Here is a 21,564-nt window from a genome sequence, read left to right on the forward strand (position 1 = left end):
CTTTTTTCTTTTATTTTTGATTTATTGAGACATGGACTCTTTATGTAGCCCGGACTATTCTAGAACTCACTTCATAGACCAGGTTGGCCTTGAACTCACAGAAATCCATCTGCCTGTCTCCCCAGTGCTGGGATTAAAGGAATGTACTACCACCATCTGGCTGAATGCAGATTCTTAAACATCTAATCCTGCACGAGTTTCCCAAATCTCAGGATCACCTTCAGCCAAGTGCCCCTTGGTGCTCTAATGTCCTTTAATAGACTTTCATAGGTGTCCAAAGAAGAGTACAGCAGGGCTTGGAGATCTAGTCCAAGCAAAATTCTGACTCTTCACTTCTTTAGTGGATAATCCAAAAATTTCCCCTTGTTGTTTCATGTCTAGTGGTAAAGAAATAAAATTTATGTTGAGACTTACATTATGGTATCATAAAATATTTTTCCTAAGAACATATAAATCATGGAGTGATGTCAAAAGAATTTGAACAGCTACTGCTTTGTAGAAATTACTAGTGACTGATGGCAGGTACTTGACCACTCTGAATCATACAACTGTAGAAAAGGCAAACATTGGGAATGACCACACTGGGTTCATGTGGTGGAGACATTAAAATATTTAATGTAAACTTGGTGTATAAGCAGAACTGCATCCTTCAAATGACTGCTATTTCTTGCTATACACATTTTTGTTATTATTATGAAGTGGTATACCCTTGTTAATATACACCTTAGATAGTCATTTTTAAAAATAAGCAGGACAGAACTCAAGAGGCTGAGACAGGAGGATTGCTGCAAATTTGAGGATTATCTAGGCTACATAGCAGGAAAATATATATATATATCCCCTGGTCTCCTTCCCCCTTGAAATCCAAGCTTTAAATTTCCATAGAGCTATTGTTGTTGTGGTTTTCTTTTCTTTTTTTTCCTTCTAAAATACAATTCAGGAGGGAGCTACTTTGTGTCTGACTATATCTATAACTATTGTAGATGTTACTTCTGCCAAAAGGGTTGGCATTCACTGAAAATATTAACGGTCGTTTTTTAATGACTTGAGATTCTCACAACAAAGTTCTTCAGTAAGAGCACCTTTAAGTTTAGCCTCATCAGTAAGAAACCTAGGACAAAAGCGTAAATTTTAAAGAAATGCTCTGGCTTTCCCACCCTTTATAGAATCTGGGGATAAATGTATTATTTTATCATCAAATACTTCTTCAATACTGAGTTTATAGCAGATTGGTTTTTGAAATTTTCCTTATAAATGGTTTGCAGGACAGAACATGGGCCTGATTCTTTAGTGTAGACCAACTTCAGGTGCCATTCACAGCAGCAGCAAGGTTGTCTTAAGACTTAGGATAACTAACTTTTTGTTTAGGAAACAAAAGTCCCGTCAAGATACTGGTGGTCCTTGTTTTCCTCTCATCTATGGTAAGGAAACTATAGTGTCTACTATAGTACATTGGTTCTTGAGAGGACCATTTTCTTCTAACAAAGAGAGAGAGAGAGAGAAAGAGAGAGAGAGAGAGAGAGAGAGAGAGAGAGAGAGAGGTTCTATACCCTGGAGTTTCAAACCTCTGTAGGTGAAGTGAGCCTTCCTTTTAAAACTGATTTTGCAAAATGGTAGATTGCATTAAAGTTGTGCTGTTTCCTTTTTTTCTGATTACAATTCCTAAATAAAGCTTGTTAAACGTTGGATGCTTGGAATACAAAGTTTAGAAACTTCACAAAACACAGTGTCATCTAGAGTCCTCTGCCTCCTCCCCCTACCATTGAGTTAATGACAATTGTCTCTGTGGTCTTGCTGAGGAGTTTGCCCACAGGAAAATGATCCTTGAAGGTGTATGAACTCCAGCAGCCAGCTGCACACTCTTGAGCAGCTGGCAGGCTCAGAGACCAGAAGAGAGAGGACCCTGACGCACTAGAACCAAGATCCGCAGACTTTGTGTTGGTCCAGGACCCTTTCTATGATAAAGAGACCTCCTAACCTCATCTGGGTCTGCACTGGCTGCTGCTCCACTCCATCTGCAGCAGGCAAGCCATTATGCATCTAATCAGAGCAGTATTTTAAGCTTACTCTCCAAGCAACATCTCTGCAAAAGCAGCTCAAGCTGGTGAGAGACGTCTGCTCCGGACCCTAAAGAGTCTGGAGTCCTTCCCAGCGAATTGTCTCTCACCCTGCGGAGCACGCCAGCTCAATTACTGTGGAAGGAGGTTGGTCCTTGCCACCGCCCTCCCCTCCTGTCTTCAGTAGGAGCGGGTAAGAGGAGATCTGCTTCAGTGCGCACGGGAGTGACCAAGTGCAGCTGGCTACCAGGGCAGCGACCTGGACACGGGTCCTTTCCTCCTCCCGCGGCTACGGCCGCCCTGTGCGCGCTGAGCCCAGCGCTGGACCATCCCGGTAGGGCCCGCGGGTGACATCACTCCTGGAGATACTCGCGCTCTGGTCCTTGCCTTCACAAAGCCTCTCTCAGTGTGTTTGTGGGTCTCTGGAGAGGGCTTCCTGGGAAGAGAGCAGGACGTTGAGCGGAGACCGACCAGACCAGAGGAGGCAAAAGACCAGGAGAGAGTGAAGGAGTAACCCAGAGGGCGGCGACATGAAATTCAACGCTGCACACTACCTGCTGCCCCTGCTGCCTGCACTTGTCTTCAGCACCAGGTGAGTCCAGAAGCGTGAGGCCCCAAGCCAGGAGGCTGCGCTGGTCAGGGCAGAGGCGCCTCCCACCTAATCTAGATGCCGGCTGAGTGATTAAGGCTCAGAATTTTTGGAGAGAGCAGAGCCTTTCTACAGTTCCTCCAGCCCCGCTGGAGAAAGTCTTAGGATTGCGTCCCTTCAGGGATCAAGAGCTTCCCTTCAGAGCAAGATGAAGACATCCCCCACCCCCCACCCCGGAGCCCTGTAGTCAGGAACAGTGAACATGCTGAAGTAGGACATCCTAAAGAGGAAGTAGGGAGAGAAGGGAATATTCCTTGAGAGTGCATGTTTGCATTAGACCTCTGCTAGTATTTAGGAAACTCGGTACCCCGTGGAGTGAATTCCAAGGGCCAGGGAGCCAGAGAAAACAGAAGGTGCTAAGACTTATGCAGTAGTCTCCAAACTCCTCTGATGGCCTGGCTGATGTTTGAGTGGGCTTAGTGGCAGGTGACTTCCTTTGGTCGTGTTTAAAGTTACAAGATTGTACCCAAGCAGAGAAGAACCTAGTTGTGAACAATCGGGTATTGTGTTCCATCACTGGCCACAGATGAGAATTTCAGTCCCAGTACAGAGGACCTATTTTTAGTGGAGATTTCAAACGCACTGACTGAGAAGTGAGTTCTTTGTGGCTGCTGCTGAGGATCGAGTCTCAGAGTTGGTGATGGGTTTGCTTTCTTCTCCCACAAGCACAGCACAAGGGTGGCCTGTTTCAGTGCCCGGGACTGAATTTATTCTGCATGCCTTGAGCACCCTACTGGCAGCAGCCCCTTTCCCTTGGCCTCTGTGAAATGAAATAACACACACTGGGTGTGGGCTCTTTCAAATCCTAATGAATGGAGACAGTATCTGATTGTATAACTCACCCAACATAAAGGAGAGACACACAACTGTACAAGATTCAGAAAGGATGAAGCAGGCTCACAGGCTCTTAAAAGCGAGATGAAGACTTCATGCCCCTGTTTCTTGTACATGTTTCTTTCAGGCCTGAAAACCTAACTTTCCTTTCCATGCAGAAACTGCTCCATTTAGCTCCAAAAAGTGACAAACTTGGTCTTTCCTTGAGCCTAGCCCAAGTGACTTTACAAGACTGAAATCAAACTTGAGTTTTATATTTTCTAAAGATTTGCTTGTCATTGTAATTTATAATATTCTCATGGTTTTTAAAGAAATCTACTTTGCTTCCCATTATTAATAAGACTCCTCTAAACAATGAGCTCCTTTGAACACTGATAAGCGCCAACAGACTAGTACAGTTAGTCCTCCGGTCTTTGCCATTTGCTCTCTCCTTCTACTTTAATAATCACTTGTGCATTCTTTTGAAGAAGGGGCATTTCTAAAATTTGTAGTTAAGTGGATGCCAGTCAACATACTCATTAAACTGTAAGCGGTGGAACAAGGGAAACCCAACCTACAGTGGTATAAAAGACAGTAAGCAGCTCTTGATTTCCCCTAGTCCATTTGCTTTTTAAAGCAGCTGCCATTTGGGTAAGCAAGCTCTATAGTCTCCACCCAAAGCTTGTTCTAGTTCCTTAATGCGATAGCCACCAACTTCCCTGTCTATGAAAGTATTAATTTCTGTACATGTCATTAAGACTGAAGGTCAACACATTTATTACAAAATATTGTTATTCTTAGTTGAAATTAGATAGGAACCTTCTACAGTATTGATAATTAAATTTTACAAAAAAAATACAAGATGGAATTGAAAAGTGAATTTCTATAATTAGTAATCCATTTACATAATTGCTCTGGGCCATTTTGCTGCACTAGATCCTCAGGTCACCTTCTGATGGTGAACATATTTGAAAACGAATGTGACACTATCAGTGTGTCACTTGCCAGAAGAGAATGGGTTTTAGAGAACTCTTACAGAAAGCTATTCTCCTTCCAGTATTCAACAGTTCTCATTGTCATGTAGTAAACACAAAGGTTAAAATCCAGGCTGCAAAGCTCTGTGAAGACTGTCACATTAGTCAGGATGGACCTGCTGGATTGTTTGTTGAGCTATACAGTGTGGCTCAGCCACGGCCACCTGTGACTGGGATTTCTGTTAGCTAACTTTCCTAGTGGTTCTTTATATGAAGCAATTGCATTTCACATGCTTACACTGTGTTGGATAAATCCACAGAGGGTGACAATTGCCACTTTTTAACTCTAAAGTTCCTTCTAAAGTGCGGGGAATGTGGAGCTGAAGCTCTTGGTGCGAATGTACATTCACCCTGCTGTGTGTCTCTCTGAGTAGAGCTCCTCAGAATTGCTTGCCTTTTCTGCCATAAGCCTGCTGTTCACCTCTTTCTGGAAGGATAAGAATGACTGCTTTGAATTAGTGGTTAGTTGAAGTACTTTATGGTAGTGTTCTAGTTACCAGGGTGGCAATTCTCAGATAATTCAGAAACCATCACAACTTGTGACCCTACAGACATCAAACAGATATCCCATAATTCCATCAGCATGAACAATATCAGCGCACCTGGCTTAGACTTACTTCATTTGTTCTGAAAGAAACACGAATGTTCACCTTCATTCTGACAAGCATTTTCCCAGTGAGCCCCATGGAGCCTTAAAAAAAAGACCTTAATTTCCTGGCATATTGTCTCTGTTGTTTAGAAAGCACATGGAAATACAAAAATATAGTCAGGCTAATGGTTTGAAAATGCAGCTAACACAAAGATCCATTTAATGTGCGCACGAATGCGTGTGGTCAAAGAACACAAATGCTTGAGAAGGGTGAAGAGCTTTGGAATAGAGTGGTTGTACTTTTCAAAGAGTTTTCTTCTGCAGGAGGATAGAATTGCTATTCCAAGGCAATGCCTACACTTGGGAAAGAAGTGTAGGGACGGAAAGAATGATGGGGAGAGAATAGTTCTTTAGAGTTCTTCCTGAAAAGGAACCATGGAGTGCTGGAGGAGGCTTGTGCATTAGCTGCTGAACCTCGGTTCTTTCATGCTGTGTTCATGCTCCTGATGCCTTTGGAATGAGACCTTTGAAGTGACTTGGGAAGGAGTGAAGGTCTACCAACTTCCCATGGTTTCCCATCAGGAACAACTTAGAGCAGATGGTTGGTTATTGTCCTCCCAGTAGGAGACACCTGTGAGGTCTCCCCTGGGCCCTCGATCAGCAGCATGTACTACATGCTGCTGTGGGAATCTGTTTCCAGATGACACTGTACACCGTGAATACACAAGGCACCCATCTCTTCTGTGCCTTATTCCAACCTCAGGATGATGCTGTTGTATATGTCCAAGGAAGAAAGGACACCAACAAATTCATTTATACACAAAGATACTTTTAAGGAAATGCATTTGATATAGGAAGGAGTCTCACTTTAACTACAGTGAAATGATGTGAGGTACTATGAGTATCTCCACCCAATTCCTTCACATAATGAGTATGATGCACACACTTTTAAAAATTGTATCATTTTGTGTAAATGGATCGCAGAAGTGTCTTTAATAGGAGTATGTGAAAGAGAATGTGTTTGCTCCTGAGGCTGCAGTTCCAGCACTAAGTACCTATTTCCAGTAGCAATCTTTAAAGTGCCGTTTTTTTGGAAACCTTTGTAGATTACATTTTCTCTGTGACCGATGGCAATGACAGTTCAAAGCTTTATGTGTTGACTGTGCAATTGTACCAAAGCAAAATCCACGCAATTGAAAGGATGATCTTTACCATTCAACTTGGAAGCAAAAGCTACCTGGGATTGCTGAGGTGTGAAGTGACATTTCCTCATGTGTGATTTGTGACATCATATGTGTAACTGTTTCTGAGTAACTGTTAGAAGATTTACTATAAGTAACTTTAATAGATGGGGCTCAATTATTTAAGTTATTCCATCAAAGGGCCAGTATTTAAAATTATGATTTCTCCTTTAGTAAGTTTATATAGACAGAAATATATGAACATAAGTTCATATATAATCAGAAAACATATGAACATTCATTATTTTGGTATTTTCTGTGATGTTTTTATTTTTACAAAATGAGTTTTCTGTCTGTTGGTCACTCAGCAACTGAGTTATTTCATCAAGTAGATTAGTTATAAGTATATGTCTTCTAACAAGACATACATACAATTATTATATATTACACAGAATTGAATAAGAAACAGCCATCGTTTTACATAAAGCTCTAAGTGTGAATTAGGAGACAACACATTCAGAAGTTTCAGTTGTAACCTGCTTTCCAATGACAGCAAGATGAAAGGTGTTGTTTCCTCAGTCTCAACATCATGGAGCGTGAGGTAACAGGCAGACTTTAGACAATGGTTTATTTTCATGTGCAGATTATTTTATGTAGCAACATCACTAATTGTAGAACCCACCCAACAAAGTTGTAAAAACTGAACTAATTCATCTGAAGAGCTTAGAGTATTCTGTGGGACAAAATAAGTACCTTGTGAAACTATTATCAACTGTTAGGAACATTTTCATGAAATTCTTGTGTACTGACATAGAAAAATAAGGTAAATCTCAAATGCAGATCAGTCAGATGGCATCCAATTAGCAGGACAGTCTTGTCATCTAAAACAAGAAAGGATAGGCAGAGAGAACGGAATCAGGGGCAGTGACTGTGACTTGGTATCTGGGCCCAGTTCTCAAGATTGTTCTGCTGTCTCAGTGTCTGGTTGGTTCTTTGTACTTTGCTGAACATTATGGAAATTAGAGGTATTTACTTTAAACACAGAGAACGTGATTTAGCTCAAAAGTATATATTTAGCTACTTGAGTTTCTGTTTACAATGTAATTGCATGTATACTGTGTAAATCATAATATCAAATCAAAGCCATGAGCATGAGCACAGGTGTCAATGAATAACTAAGACAGGTTGTTTTCAACACATGGGTAGATAGATTCAAAAATTAGTTTGACTTCATTTTCAACTTGTTCATTGCTTTCATCATCCATTAGTAATCTTTCAATTTTATAAACACTCAGAAAAATTATAAAAAAAACACATCAAGAAATGATCTATACTATATAAAACATTTTCAAAGCCACTAAAGGAAAAGAAGCCCAGCTATTCCATGGCCTAAGAACCATTGTCTACGGGGTTCCTACAGTGACCAGCACTCTGAGCAGATTTAGAGCCACAATGCCCTTGCTAGTTTGCAGATATGATTCCTGAACTGTGCACAGCCATGCTTAAAAACAGATGTGAAAATTATCTTTTCAACCTATAAATCTCTTCAGTGTGTGAGTGTTTGTTGCCAATGACATGTGCCAAGTGAGTGGACCACAGAACAGGAAGTGATGTGTGAGCAAGAGAGATCGAAAAGTAGAGTTCATGTTAAATCTATGTCAGAGAAAAGGAGACAGTCACAAAAAACTCATATGAACTTAGTTTCATGAGAACAGGGGACCCAGAGTTATCCACAGTAAATGACTCCACTCAGACATGAACGAAGGTAACCGAGTAAGAAGCATCTTCTGCGAATGTGCCTCCAGATGCTGGCAGATGCTAGTAGACCAGGAGTGGAGGCTGCACTGTACTTATGTCTGAATTGTCTCCTGTTGTTTGGAGGTGCTTGGATACCTCCAAGTGTACTTTAAGGAGGCTATTCTTGGGAGACGAGCTGGAGTAAAGGCTCTGTTATAGTTTGAAGCTCTACAGTTTAAAGAGAGAAAACTGAGAGTTAGAATGGGTGAGATCTCTCTAAGGCCACAGAGGGAAAATAAGACAATCCCCAGAACTTCCCAAGGGCTTTCCTCTATCATGTCATTCTGCTCCATGACAAATCTCTTTTGTTATCAGGAACACAAGAACAACTGGTTCCTGTGACATGTTAGGAGCATTCTATTTTCTGTAAATATAAGCAGTATTAAAGGAATCTCTCTGACCACAGGTCATCCTGATACATAACAAGCTATCAGAAAGGGAGTTACAGCAAGGAGAAGACCCTCCTCCTTACTCTGTGTTCTGTTAATTTTAGAAATGAAAATTAGCTGGCCCCCAACTACCCAGGTCACCTTTAGCTCCTGAAGGGGAGTTGTTAGTACTTTTTCATTACTGTACACAACTGACTCTGAAAAGATATGCCCAAAGTGGTGCCTGTTGAGCCTTATACTGTAATATGAAGTGCTATTTTTTGTGCCATTAAGATCTGGTTATTGGAACTACTTCATACAAAAGTACATCCTTAGACATCTGCACAACCATTCCTCAAGAGTTAAAACTATGGTAGTAACATCAAGATTAAGTAAAAGATGTTTACATATATCACAGTGTAGCATGTAGTTATACCTCATCCTTCAGTAAATATTAAGACAGAGGTAGCTTAGGTTTTAAATCTGGTGTGTTGGCTAGGACACTTCTGACAAGTAACATGACAACTAACAAAGTAACTTCATTTAGCAAGTTTATTAAAACTGAAGATAAATACATTTATTAAGTTAATTTAAAAATTCTAGACAGGTACAGTCCAGATGACAAAACTATAGTCTAATTGATGTTAGTATTCTGCTCCAGGGGACTTTATAGAAATATGAAGGAAACCCATCTGTTTGTAAGAGTGCACATAGAGAGCTCCTAAAAAGAAAACATTGGACTCTAGAGTCTCATGATTGTCGATAACTAAATAACTGAAGATTTTGATCACTTGGTCACCCACCTTGACATCTTTTCAGTTGTACACCTCTTCCTTAGGAAGTCATGTAAGGACTTGATGCACTTTCACACCTCTGTAGTCCAACTAAGAAAGATGTCAGTAAGGATTAATGCAGATTTTCTTCCTATTTCCTATGGGGACTGTGCCTTCCTCCAGCCAAGATGAGGGGGAGAACTCTTAATGCCCATAATCTTACTTAAGACATCCTCTTTGAGTCTACAAGCATGTACCCATCAGTAGCTTATTTATTAAATGGATGATGGAGTAGGATGGTAAAAGGAGCCACAATGTTTGCCCTATTACCTGGAATTAAATTCTTAAATTACAAAATCAGAGACTTTATAATCACAGCAACTTAGAATAGCAGTTAACATCTCTTTGCCACCTTTCTCTGGTCCATGGAGAGGTGATAACAATGCCTCTCTCATGAAGTTGTCAAGAGGATTAATTATGATACTGTATGCAAATGATAATGGCCAGCTCAGAGAAACACAGCTCAACATATCACCATCATTATTACATGATTAAAAGGCTTTGGCAACACTTATTTAACCAAAGTGTTCTCACATTTCAGAAAGTGATCTTTAATAACAACTTTCTCACACTGGTATACACAAGCAAGTCAGAACTGGTGGGAAAGATATTTTGAAGTTCAAGCCTACCTTAAACTATGAAGACCTTTCTTCCTTATCAATGAAGAAAAATATTTATAATACAATGCAGAGGCCAGTTCTTTATCATCCAAACCAGCCTGACTTGGGAAGACTAATTTAAATGACCATGATATTCACAAGGAAAAAGAAATTAAGGTCACATTATCCAGTTCTGTTCTAGAGCCTCTAAATAGTGTTGGTAATGTAGTTAAAATTAAAAAAAAAATGTTATTAAAGGTATAGTCTAACAATGTCTCATCAATGGTTTTGAGGAGAGTTCATTGAGCAGAGTACATTGTTCAACCTCCCCTGACAATGGCAGACCCACAGGATACATCACAGTGAGGAAAAGCACACACATTGACAAGTCTAGACACACAGAGGACACTGAACTGTTCCTACTCTATAGATCCCCAGGGGCAAGGCCCAGTCTGAGTGTGATCAGATGGTCCAGGGAATGTTGGATTGTCTAAGAAAGTAAGATTAAAAACATAGGAGAGTTTTTAGAATGTTGTGTGTATGGTAAAGAGAGGATTGAATCAAAAGAAAAGTTCACAACCTATGGCCTATTTGCCTTAAAAATGCACAAGTTCCTCTTTCTCATGCTCAAGATCATTCCTGACTGATGTTTGCAGTAACTGAGCCTTTGGAATTGAGTAGGAAATGGAAAAAAAATCTCTGCATTACAGAAGGTACAAGAAGATGTGTGAAAAACTGAAGTGAAATGTTGGCAAAAGGCAGATATGGTTGAAAGATCCAGTTATTATTGAGAGCGTAGCTCTTTTCTATCTTCCACATAGAGAAGAAATGTGAGCTCATTTGACAAATAAGTTCACAAGAAAAGTGGGGAAAATTGCTGTTTTCCTGACACTGTAGTTTGGAATGTTATAGAAATATACTGAATCCTTGCCTCTCAATGTTCTGCACAGATCTTTATTTCAGCTGCTCACATTACAGAATTGTGGGTTATAGACCCAAACCAACATAACTGAGGATGAAGGAAGCCTCTGGAGATGTTATAAGTACTTACTTGCTGTGAGTTAACCCTTGTGTTTTAGCAATATTCACACTATGCATGTTTTATACTTAGGGCGATATAAACTTTGAATGAATTTAAATGATTAACCAACACATTCTAAAAGGAAAGTACTCAGATCTCAGACAGTTGTTTTGAGAATGACTCTATCAACAAAATCACAGTGCTACTTATAGAGTCAAATCTCCATATAAAAGCACACATACAACACAAAAATACATAATAAAAGTATATTTATAATCTATTAATGGGAGTTGAAAAGATTTCTCTATGGTTAACAACACTTGATACTCTTTCAGAGGACCTAGGTTCAATTCCCAGCACTCACATAGCAGCTCATAACCCTTTGTAACTACAGTTTAAGGATACCCAACACTTTTGCCTAGCCTTAAGGCACCAGGCATGCACATGATAAACAAAAAATTATACAGAGTAAAACACCTATTCACATTGAAAAGAAGTATGCTGCTAATATGAGTGTTGAAACTACTTATTCTCATGAGGTGGGAGGATATGTGACATTAAAATATAGTAAAGTAAATCAACGAAACCCATTAGTTTGAAGACAGGACAAATTGAAGCTTTCATTAGAAATCCCAAATTTCCAGGCAATTTTATCTTTCCTTTTCAGAAAATGTATGTGTCCTCCGATGAATGTTTCTTAAAATATGCTCTTCATTGCGTGGGAATGAGCATCTCCTGGGGTGACTCTGAAAGAGACATCTCCAGGCTCCTGTGATAGGCATATCAGATCAGTTCTCTAAGGGAGAGGGCAGTGGATTGCTGTCTTAAGTGTGAATGTCTCCAGTGAACATGAAAGTCTAGACATCACCTCTTCACAGAGTCTGGAACTCTTTGAGTCCATTGGCATAAATAACTAAAAGTGAACATTGCCTCTCAAATCAGGGGATTTTGGTAGTGTGTGACAAAAATCATACTGTTTACTGTGTACAAATGCACTTAGTAGGTAGATAGGTTATATCACACTAAGAGACATTTATCAGTCAAGTTGCATGAAGAGTATTCTCTGCCTCCTGTGCTGTTCTCCAAAGAGGAAAAATAATCAGATAAATGTTACAAAACTATTTACACGGACTCTCAGGGGCACTAGGAATATGAGTGCAAGAGGGAGGTGAAATCACTTGGGTGAACTGGCCTTCAGTTCAGCACCACAACCCGTAAGAGGCTGACAGCAACACCCACGACTTGCATGAGCGGGAGAACCACGTGCTGGTGTCTTCTGCACACAAGAGGTCTGAATTATCAGATCAGGCAGAGGGGATGTTACCCTAGTGAATAAAGTCTCAATCTGTCATAGGCACAATGGGTTTTTCATCATGTGGAAATCACTTTCTGCATGAATTTGCTGAGTTAGTTAATCAATGAAATCTTTCTAGACCCTTGTTTCTCACTGTTGGTTTTTGTCTGCAGTATTCCTTTTCTCTTTTTGTGTAAAAAATAACAATACAATAATATACTTTCTGTACTAAATATGCTCAATCAGGTTAATCCTCCCAATTAATCTCTGAGGCCGTTCCGGATGTTGCCACAGATCATAGGTAAGGAAGCAGAGACACACAAGGAGGAGACTGAGCTCTTTTAAGCCAGTGATAAATTCAAATCCCACTGATGTTATGCTCAAGTGATTGAATGGTAACTGCACCCCATACTGGTAAACCAGTTGAATGACTTTAAATTGAATTTGCATCATTTTATCATTCTGTTTTTTTCCCCTCAAAGACATGAAATAAAATAAAATAAAATAAATTGGCTGAAGAGTGTACCTAGTAATGGAAGAAATAAAAATATAGAACTTCCTCTGAAATATTTTCTACCATATCTATTAAAGTTAGCAGAAGAGCTTTCCCATAATGTTTATTTTACTCCCTTTCTACTACAAAAGAAAATTACCCCATATTAGTAATCTTTTCATGTGTGGCCTATTTTTTATAACTGCCAATGACTGTGTTGTCCCCCTCTGTGGGTTCAGACACTGTCCTGACATTAACCATGGGCCTTGAACAGGGCTGTAAGAACTGAGTTGACACTTTAATATTTCCAGTTCCTTGAGTCTGGGTGGTGTGATTCTGGAGAGTGCTGAGATTCAAGTAGAAATTCTTAAAACAGTGAACAGCAGTAGCTAAAGAGTTTTTGTTGTTGTTTTTTGTTTTGTTTTGTTTTTCCATATGTAAATTTCCAGTAAATTTCTCTAGAGTTCCTGCATTTAATGCTTCTTCCTTACCTCATGGAGTCCTTACATTATAGATTAAGATGTTAAAGATTAGAGAAGTTACTAAATTTTAGGTCCCAGAATTAATAAAGAGCTGCAATAAGATCCCATGATTTAATGGGCATAAGCAGCAAGGCTGGAGTGCTGAGACAATTATGGTTACCAGTAAAAATTATGGCATTCAGGCTCATGGTAAATAAATCAGAGACAAAGGGGCTGGTGAGAAATGCATGCAGAATGGTGGGAAAAGACACCAGGGCCAAGACTGGGGACACACTTGCTCATACAGGTTTCAGTGTGCCTCCATCTAGTAAGAGATTTCACCTTTTGCTTTACACATGCAAAAAGTGACAGATTTGTTTTTAGCTCCGCTGAGTTTGAGCCTGGCGACATTGCCTAAAACAACAACAGCATTAATAGTAACTCTAGCCACCATGCTAGTAGTAAGATACATATGAAACTTCAGAACTCTGGAGTTGCACTTCTTCTATTGACCAGGAGATGGCATTGTGAAGCATTCTAGTCCTCTGAGCTAGCCTTAACCCATAAATGGACTTGACACAGTAAGCTGATTTGAGTAAGGTTTGATTTCAAATGAAAATTATTGACATGAAGGTATATATTATGTATATCCATATAATAAACATAATTGCTTGTTTTGGGATGTTGCTGAGTGGTACAGCATGGTCAAAGTCCTGGGTTCTATCCCCAGGAACAGCCCGCAAATAAAATAAAATAGCATAAACTACATATTATAAACAGGTAAAATTCTCTCTGTCTTTCTCTGTCTGTCTCTCTCTGTCTGCCTGTTTGTCTCTCTGTCTCTGTCTCTTTCTGTCTCTGTCTCTCTCCCTCTCTGTCTCCCTCTCCGTGTGTGTGTGTGTGTGTGTGTGTGTGTGTGCGTGTGTGTGTGTGTGTGCACGCACACATACAATATCTCATTTCCACTTTTCTGAGTCCATTTTTGTGATGTACAATTCAGACTAATTCCATTACCTGCTGGAGGAGTATTTCCCATGTTTGCCTTCCTTCTTAAGGGGCAATGTGCAAAATTTAATAATGTGCCAGTTCCCCCATATATATTGTAACTTAGAATTATTACATCAAAGTACTTCTCAATTACAGCCAGATAGGGCAGTGGAAATCTTGTGAGAGGGATTATATCATACTTTTTCATATTTTAATCTTAATATGTCGTGCATGCCCACACATATTCACAACACTCAAATGGGAATTAGTAATAATCTCATCTTATAGTAGAGCCGACTGTGAGTGATGGCAGCTGGATGGCACAAACAGGAGCCCTGGGTTCCACATTTGCAATGTCAAAGTTGCTTTGCCTGTGGACAGTTGGTGAAAAAAGGGACCAGCTTGTGTCAGGTCTGGATCCTGTACTTCAGAGACAGAAGCAGAGACAAGCTTGTGGGGCAGAAATCCTGCTGGGGTTCATCACGGTGACTCCCTGTGTTTGTGTTTTACAGGGAAGCAAAGGTCTCTCATCACCAGTATTAAACTGGACCTCACAGTGCAGTGCTTGGTGTTTTTGGAAAATATGGCTTTGGCCACCTTTGTTTTCTGTCTGTTCATAAATTGATGCCAGAACCTGCCTCTACATCTTATCTGCTTAATGGTTTAAAATACAATTTTTCATATCTGTTAGTAAATCTCAACCCATTATTGCTTTAAATATGACAAATTCATTTATTTCTCATGAATTTCAATACAAAATATAGAAAATGAAGAGCTAGTTAATTCTTTGTATTGGAAAGTGGGAAGTCCATATAGTTTTATACTTTCTATAGGTCTGAGATATTTCCATAGCCATCCATTCTTCTAGTAAATGTGTATATACATTGTCCTTGAAATGATAGCAAGAACTCATGCTGTCCACTATCGCCATATTGTATGCATTTAACAAACACTGCTCTTTAACACACATTTATGGTGGGTACTAGCACACTGGGTGTATCCATTTTCAGCCAAGCATTTAATAAACTACCTGAGCTATTCAACAGTTTCACTATTGGCTTGGTGTTGGGTGGAGTTTCAACAACAAATCAAATAAAACATTTGTCCTGAGACTGCTTAAGGTTCAGGTGTGGTATTCAGCAACCTGAGTACATTACAAGTGTCTTTAGTTAGAGTACAATTTTATCACAAATCAAAGAGCATCTCTGTGTGTGAGTTTGTGTGTGTGTGCACATATATACATATGTAGTGTTTAATGCCTGTTTTGATATAAAAGGTAGATATATTAATATTTACATGCATACACAAACCTGCATCTTCATTTTGTGTTTCTAGTTGTAGGAGAATTTTTAAAGCATTTCTAGGCTTTTAATTTTAAAGCTCTTTCTTAGGCTGCTAGCAAAGAAAAGGCCAAAACTATGTTGTATCATGGACGATCAATCAATTAATTTCATCAACACTGAGTACACAATAAATTCTAGGCAGAAATGAATAAATTTTTCTTTCAGAACATCAGCAGCCATTGTGTCCCTGTGACCTTTCAGAGAATGATTTTAGACAGTGTTTATCCCAAAGAACGATGGAAAGGTGATAGACAGAGAAAATAAGAGCTTTCCAACTGAATACTAAGTGCAGAAACAAACATGGACTGAACTGAGGGAGTGTTTGATATGTGCTAGAAATGTGCCTTGGGCGAGTACATTCAGGGTTCCTCAGCTATAGGCTGTAACAAGCTCATATGGCTGGGGAATAGAATAGTCTCATGGAGGCAGAATGTTTTAAAGATGAGTGGTGAGCATTGCACTCGATGGACATGTGCAGTGTGTCACTGATGCAGAATACTGAAAGGATGTTTCTCTTCTTTTTGTTCTGTCAATAAAAATGACAAACTAGCAGAGACATTCAGAAGAATAAAACCATAAAGGCAGACAGAAAAGAATTCTTCATCCACAGTATAATAAAAAGAGAACAGTATGTTCTTTTGCCCAGATTGCTATAACAAGGTGTCTGAAGCAGACACCTTAAAAAGCAAAAAGGATTTATTAGGTCATAATTTTGGAGACTGAAATTTCAATATTGTGCATTTGCAATGGGCCAGTCTCTGGTGAAGTCTAACTGTGGATGACTTCTTGGAAAAAAACATGAACAAGAGAAAGATGGCTTTATAAAACAGAAAGCCAGAAAGAAGGGGAAAGTCTTACCTGTTTCATCTCAACTTTCATGAGAGGTAGATATCTCTGTTGGGAGGTCACACTCTTTGAAACATATTATCTTACTACAGTTTATGTCCTGAGCAACAAGATCACTGGTTATAGAATGACACTTTGGGTCAGTAGAAAGAATAACTTGACCATTGGTTGGTCTATAGTAAGTAAGTACATTAAAATAATACTTACAAATAATCTTCCAAAAGCCAAAAGATAGTCCAGGAAATAACTTTAATTTCCAGGGATCTGAGATATATAGCCAAGGCCTTTCATGAAGGAGATGGCCATCTCAAGAGAAAAGTGGAATTCCCTATCTCTGGAGATAGAGAAGAGAAATCCATGGAAGATGCCACAGAAGTAAAAGACTGTTAGTTAGATGTAGCTTCTCTAAAAGCTAAGAGGACTTTCAATTCACATTTTTGTCTGAGAAATAAATTACTGAACAAATGAACCTTGTGTAAAGGCATGAAGATGAAGTCTTAATAGTGACAGTCGCCAGTTGTTCATGAATATTATGGGTCTAATTGATTTTTAAGGAAAGACCACAGACCCCCTACTTCAGGGTGGGTTTACAAAATGATTCACTTTGAGGTCAAATTCAGAAAGGGAAGTGCTGTCTATGGAAGGTGATCCAAACAGAGGTGAACTACCTGCTCATGAATTTCAGCCTTTCATGTTACTAGTTATGCAGTCTTAGATGGCCTGCCAATGTTTATTTTAGTTGTACTGGGAAATAACAGAATTGAAGTCCTATTGTAAAGAATAACAGATACATTTAAAAGAAAAACAGCAAAAACAACAATAACAACAAAAGAAAACCAAAACACTTGTACTTGTTTGGAATATGCTACATTATAGAATTATAATTCTATAGAATTATAGAAATCAGTGCAAAATAGAAAACTATTTCTTTCAAAAATTAGTAGTAGTGGTAACAGTAGTAGCAAGGTGTGTGTGTGTGTGTGTGTGTGTGTGTGTGTGTGTGTGTGTGTGTGTGTGTGTGTGTGTGTGCAAGAGAGTCACAGGGTATCACGTTTATACAGCAAATGTTTTACCCATTGTCCTGTCTCACTAACTCCATAAAACTATTCATGTAAAGTGTGTACAGGTCTTACATAGATAGGATGTATGAATAAGTCATAATTTCTGCTGTGAAATTGTGTGACCATTCAAGATAGAGAAGCTGTGATTGTGTAGGCCTCTAGATCTTGCTTTTATTATTCTCTTTCCTTCTTTATTCTCCTCCTTTTCTCTCTTCACTCTCCACCTCCCCTACCCTATGATCTTCCTTCTTCTCATCCTCCTCTTCCTCCTCCTTCAGGTTGCCTAGGTTGTTCTCTGGCTTCAGACTTCCCCGTGCTGGGATTGCATACCAAGCTGTGCTTTGTCACTTGAATTTTAAAGTGACACTCTGGGAATTGTCCTTGAACATCAGATGCTAACTTAGCACATTTTCCAGGAGGTTCTACTGAGTTGGGAACAAGAGGGTCATTATAAGGAAAGGATTCTTAGGGTAGAGGAACCAAGCCTTTCAAGTTTCATAATTATCACTAAACAAACATCCTTAATAAATGAGAAAAATAATATTATAGTACTTATGGGGAGATATTACTTCATTTAATTAGTGTGTTACATAATCCATCCTACCTAATGCATAGTTAAGAGACTTGCATTTGCTTCCTAGTTGACAGAAAGATATGAAGTTAAGCTAAGCTCTGTAAAAACCTAACATAGAAGTTCCTTATCATTGGAGTCATAAATGTTAAATATCTTTCATTAGTTGGGGAAACAAATCTGACTTTCTGGTTTCCCCCAAGGCAGTCTAAACTCATAATTTTGGTGAACACAGAATACCACCCTGAAGACATTCTTTGTATATACAGTCAAAGAAAACTCTCCCTTTTCCTTCTTAATCAAACATCCAAAAATGTACAAAATGTACTAAAGGGCATGTTTGTTAAATATGTTTAATAGAGTTTTGAGAGTATTAAGTTGGTGATAGGGTGATAGGAGCCTCAACTAGGTGGTGGATTTGGGATATATTTGTTAGGAGTTTTTCTATTTAGTCATCACAGTGCTTACTTTTCTTCAATAGCTAGCTGGTAGCAGCAACCACAGGGGTCAGGTAATCTTACAAATGCTTTATTTTTATTTGATTTCTTTAGTTAATTATTATTATAGTTAAACATTCCTTGGCTTAAAATTTTACTTTAGAAGCTACACAGCTCTGTGACTTTACAGTACTCTAACAGTAAAATCCCTAATATCTAGAAATCTTTAATTTTGGGGGCATTTGAATTAGAGGATTTTGAAGTCCTGAGTCCTCATAACTGGGGAATCTGGTTGAAAGAGAGCTGCAGTGGGATTATCGCCAGCAGAATTAAATGAGCAGCACTTGGTCCTCCACTTGCTAGTGGATGACTGGAAATGGAATTGCCAGCAGCAGAAAGGGAAGGCAGAGCACACTGATGCATAGGGATAGCTGTGTATATGTGATTAGATTTGAACACCATTGTCAAGCTATCCCTGCAAGCCAAACCAGGTATGATGATGTAGTTCCTGCCAGAGGAAGTATACAAACAAGGTTGTTGCAACATTTTTTGAATATGCACAGCATTGTGTGTGGAAAGTTGTTTCTGCAAGTCATTGAACATTTGCAGAACCTTTTTTTGGTATTAGTTTTTAAAATTTATTTTACATACCAACCACAATTTCTCCTCCCTCTTCTCATCTTGTTCCCTTCCCCTGCCCCCACCTCCTTTCTTCCTCCTCCTCCCATTCACTCCTCAGAAAGGGTAAGGCCTCCCATAGGATTCAACAAAGCATGGCACACCAAGTTGAGGCAGGAGCAAGCTCCTCCCTGCATCAGCTGCATCAAGGCTGAGCGAGAGGCATCCCATCATAGGAAATAGGTTCCAAAAAAGCTAGCTCATGAACAAGGGAAATATCTTGGTCCCACTGCTAGGGCACATCTACAGACCAACCTACACAACTACCACCCACATGCAGAGGGCTTAGGTCAGTACCATGCAGCCTCCCTATATTGGTGAAATTATTAAGGCCACTCCACGTAGTTAAAAGGGAGGTTTATTTTGTGGGGTACTTACAAATGAAGGGGTAGGTTACAGGGTCTGGCAAGGGTATAGTGCAGTCCGGCCGTATTCTCTGGAGAACTCTGCTCGGTCTACCTCCAGCGTCCCGAGTCCGGGAACCAAGTGAGAGACCTCTTCCTTATCCTTGGTCTTCCCCTTCCTCCTCCGCCCTGCCTTGTGGGCGTGACCATTCCCGAAGCCTCAATGGGGGTTGGAACTTCCAGGCCAATGCTGGGATGGCTATCCACTACATCCCTAGCTGTAGGTCTAGAGCGCATGAGCTCCCAAGAGCTTCCAAGAGTCAGTTGTCTCTGTGGGTTTCCCCATCATGATCTTGACCCCGCTTCTTTCTCCTACAATACCTCTCCCCTCTCTTCAACTTGACTCCAGGAGTTTGGCCCAATGTTTGGCTGTGGATCTCTGCATCTGTTACCATCAGTTACTGGATGAAGGTTCTATGATGACAGTTAGGGTAGTCACCAATCTGATTACCAGAGAAGGCCAGTTCAGGCACCTTCTCCTGCTGGAGTCATCCTTGTGGATTCCTGAGAGTTTCCCTGGTACCAGGTTTCTCCTTAACCCCATAAAGTCCCCCTCTATCAAGATATCTCTTTCATAGTTCTCTATCCCTCCCCCAATTTGGCCAGGCCACCCTGACCCCTCATGTTCCCATCTCCTATCCCTTCCCTCCACTCCACCCCAGTTTACCCAGGAGATCTCATCTATTTCTCCTTCCCAGTGTGATCCATGTGTGTCCCTCTTAGGTTCCTCTTTATTTCCTAGCTTCTCAGGCTGTGGATTGTAGCCTGGAAATCCTTTGTTTTACATCTACTATCCACTTTTGAGTGAGTATATACTGTGTTTGTCTTTCTGGATCTGGATCTGGATCTGACCTCACTCAGAATTTTTTTTTCTGTTTACATCTATTTACCCGTGAATTTCATGATGTCATTGATTCTTTTTTTTTTTTTTTAAGCCAGAAAGTAATACACCATTGTGTAAATGTACTACATTTTCTTTGTCCATTCTTCAGTTGAGGGGCATCTAGGTTGTTTCCAAGTTCTGTCTATTATGAATAATGCTAAATAGCAGAACTCTTAACACTGGAAAGGAGTTGGAATATTTGTTCTTCGTTCTAACTCACATTTTCCTGCTTGTGTGTTATTCATTCATTTTGAGGAAAGTGTATAAGAATTAGAATCTGGGCCAGACTAGGTTTAGGAAACTCTGAAACTACAGCTTGATTGTTAATAGCTCAGAAATTTAGAGTTTTGTTGTTGTTGTTGTTTAATTTGGTGCTTTTTTTCCCTCTAATTCAAAGCTCACTAATGAACAAACCCAAAAGGACTATTTCTGTCTTGCAGAATAGCAAAACTCATCCATGGTAAACAGGAAAACAGATGACATACACTAGAGTTCATTGCATCCCAGACTACCATTCAGATTTCCATTCACTAGCTTTCTGAGTAGTGAGACAGGCACACAGGAGTTTTGTCAAGTGGATTTGCTCACTACCACTAGGAAAAGAAGTGGACCACCCCAGGGCATATGGGATCTTGATTGCATATTCCCCACTTTCTCCACTGCAATCCCAGGTGGCATCCTGGGCAAAGCTCTGAAGAACATCCTGCTTCCAGTGGAAAGGAACTAAGCCAGGCAGGCTCTCTCCTGGATACTTTCTTCTTCATGTGTGGCTTTACCTCCCTAGGAAGGGACAAAAACAAGGTCAGATCTACACCAAGCAGCTCTAACCAAGCACAGAATACTATGTTTATAGCACAATCTGCAGTTATTGAGGACTATAATCAAGAAAGGGAGATGAGCTAAATTGTTCTAAGGCCAGTTATAGAAACAACCCAGAGTCAGCAAACCCCAAAATGAATCACACAGGAATAGGTAAATCACAGGACCTAAACAAATGCAAGCTGAAATATAGCTTAAGGTTCCAAGGTGCAGTATCAGCATGGAGAAAGGAAGGAGAATTATAAGGATGCCTGGTAGTGATGCTGTGTATTGTTTTTCTCATCTCTCTACAGAAAGATAGCCAAAGAAAGCAAAATAAAACAAACAAAAAACCCCGGAAAAAACT

General features: G+C 39.8%; 1 protein-coding gene across 4 annotated transcripts in view; it reads left to right on the top strand.

The window, feature by feature from the left end:
- The first annotated feature begins 1,834 nt into the window (after positions 1-1,834).
- The window catches only part of Luzp2 (leucine zipper protein 2), a 380,429-nt gene continuing 360,699 nt past the window's right edge, over positions 1,835-21,564 (top strand). Inside the window, exon 1 of one of the 4 annotated variants that reach the window (XM_036191543.1) lies at positions 1,835-2,649. In XM_036191543.1, the coding sequence (XP_036047436.1) occupies positions 2,588-2,649 (62 nt within the window). In that variant the 5' untranslated portion in view covers positions 1,835-2,587. The remainder of the gene's footprint in view (positions 2,650-21,564) is intronic. The other 3 variants (XM_036191553.1, XM_036191538.1, XM_036191562.1) reach the window with 3 other exon arrangements.

Source organism: Onychomys torridus, chromosome 1 (assembly GCF_903995425.1).
Source record: "Onychomys torridus chromosome 1, mOncTor1.1, whole genome shotgun sequence".
Classification (NCBI taxonomy): Eukaryota; Metazoa; Chordata; class Mammalia; order Rodentia; family Cricetidae; genus Onychomys; species Onychomys torridus.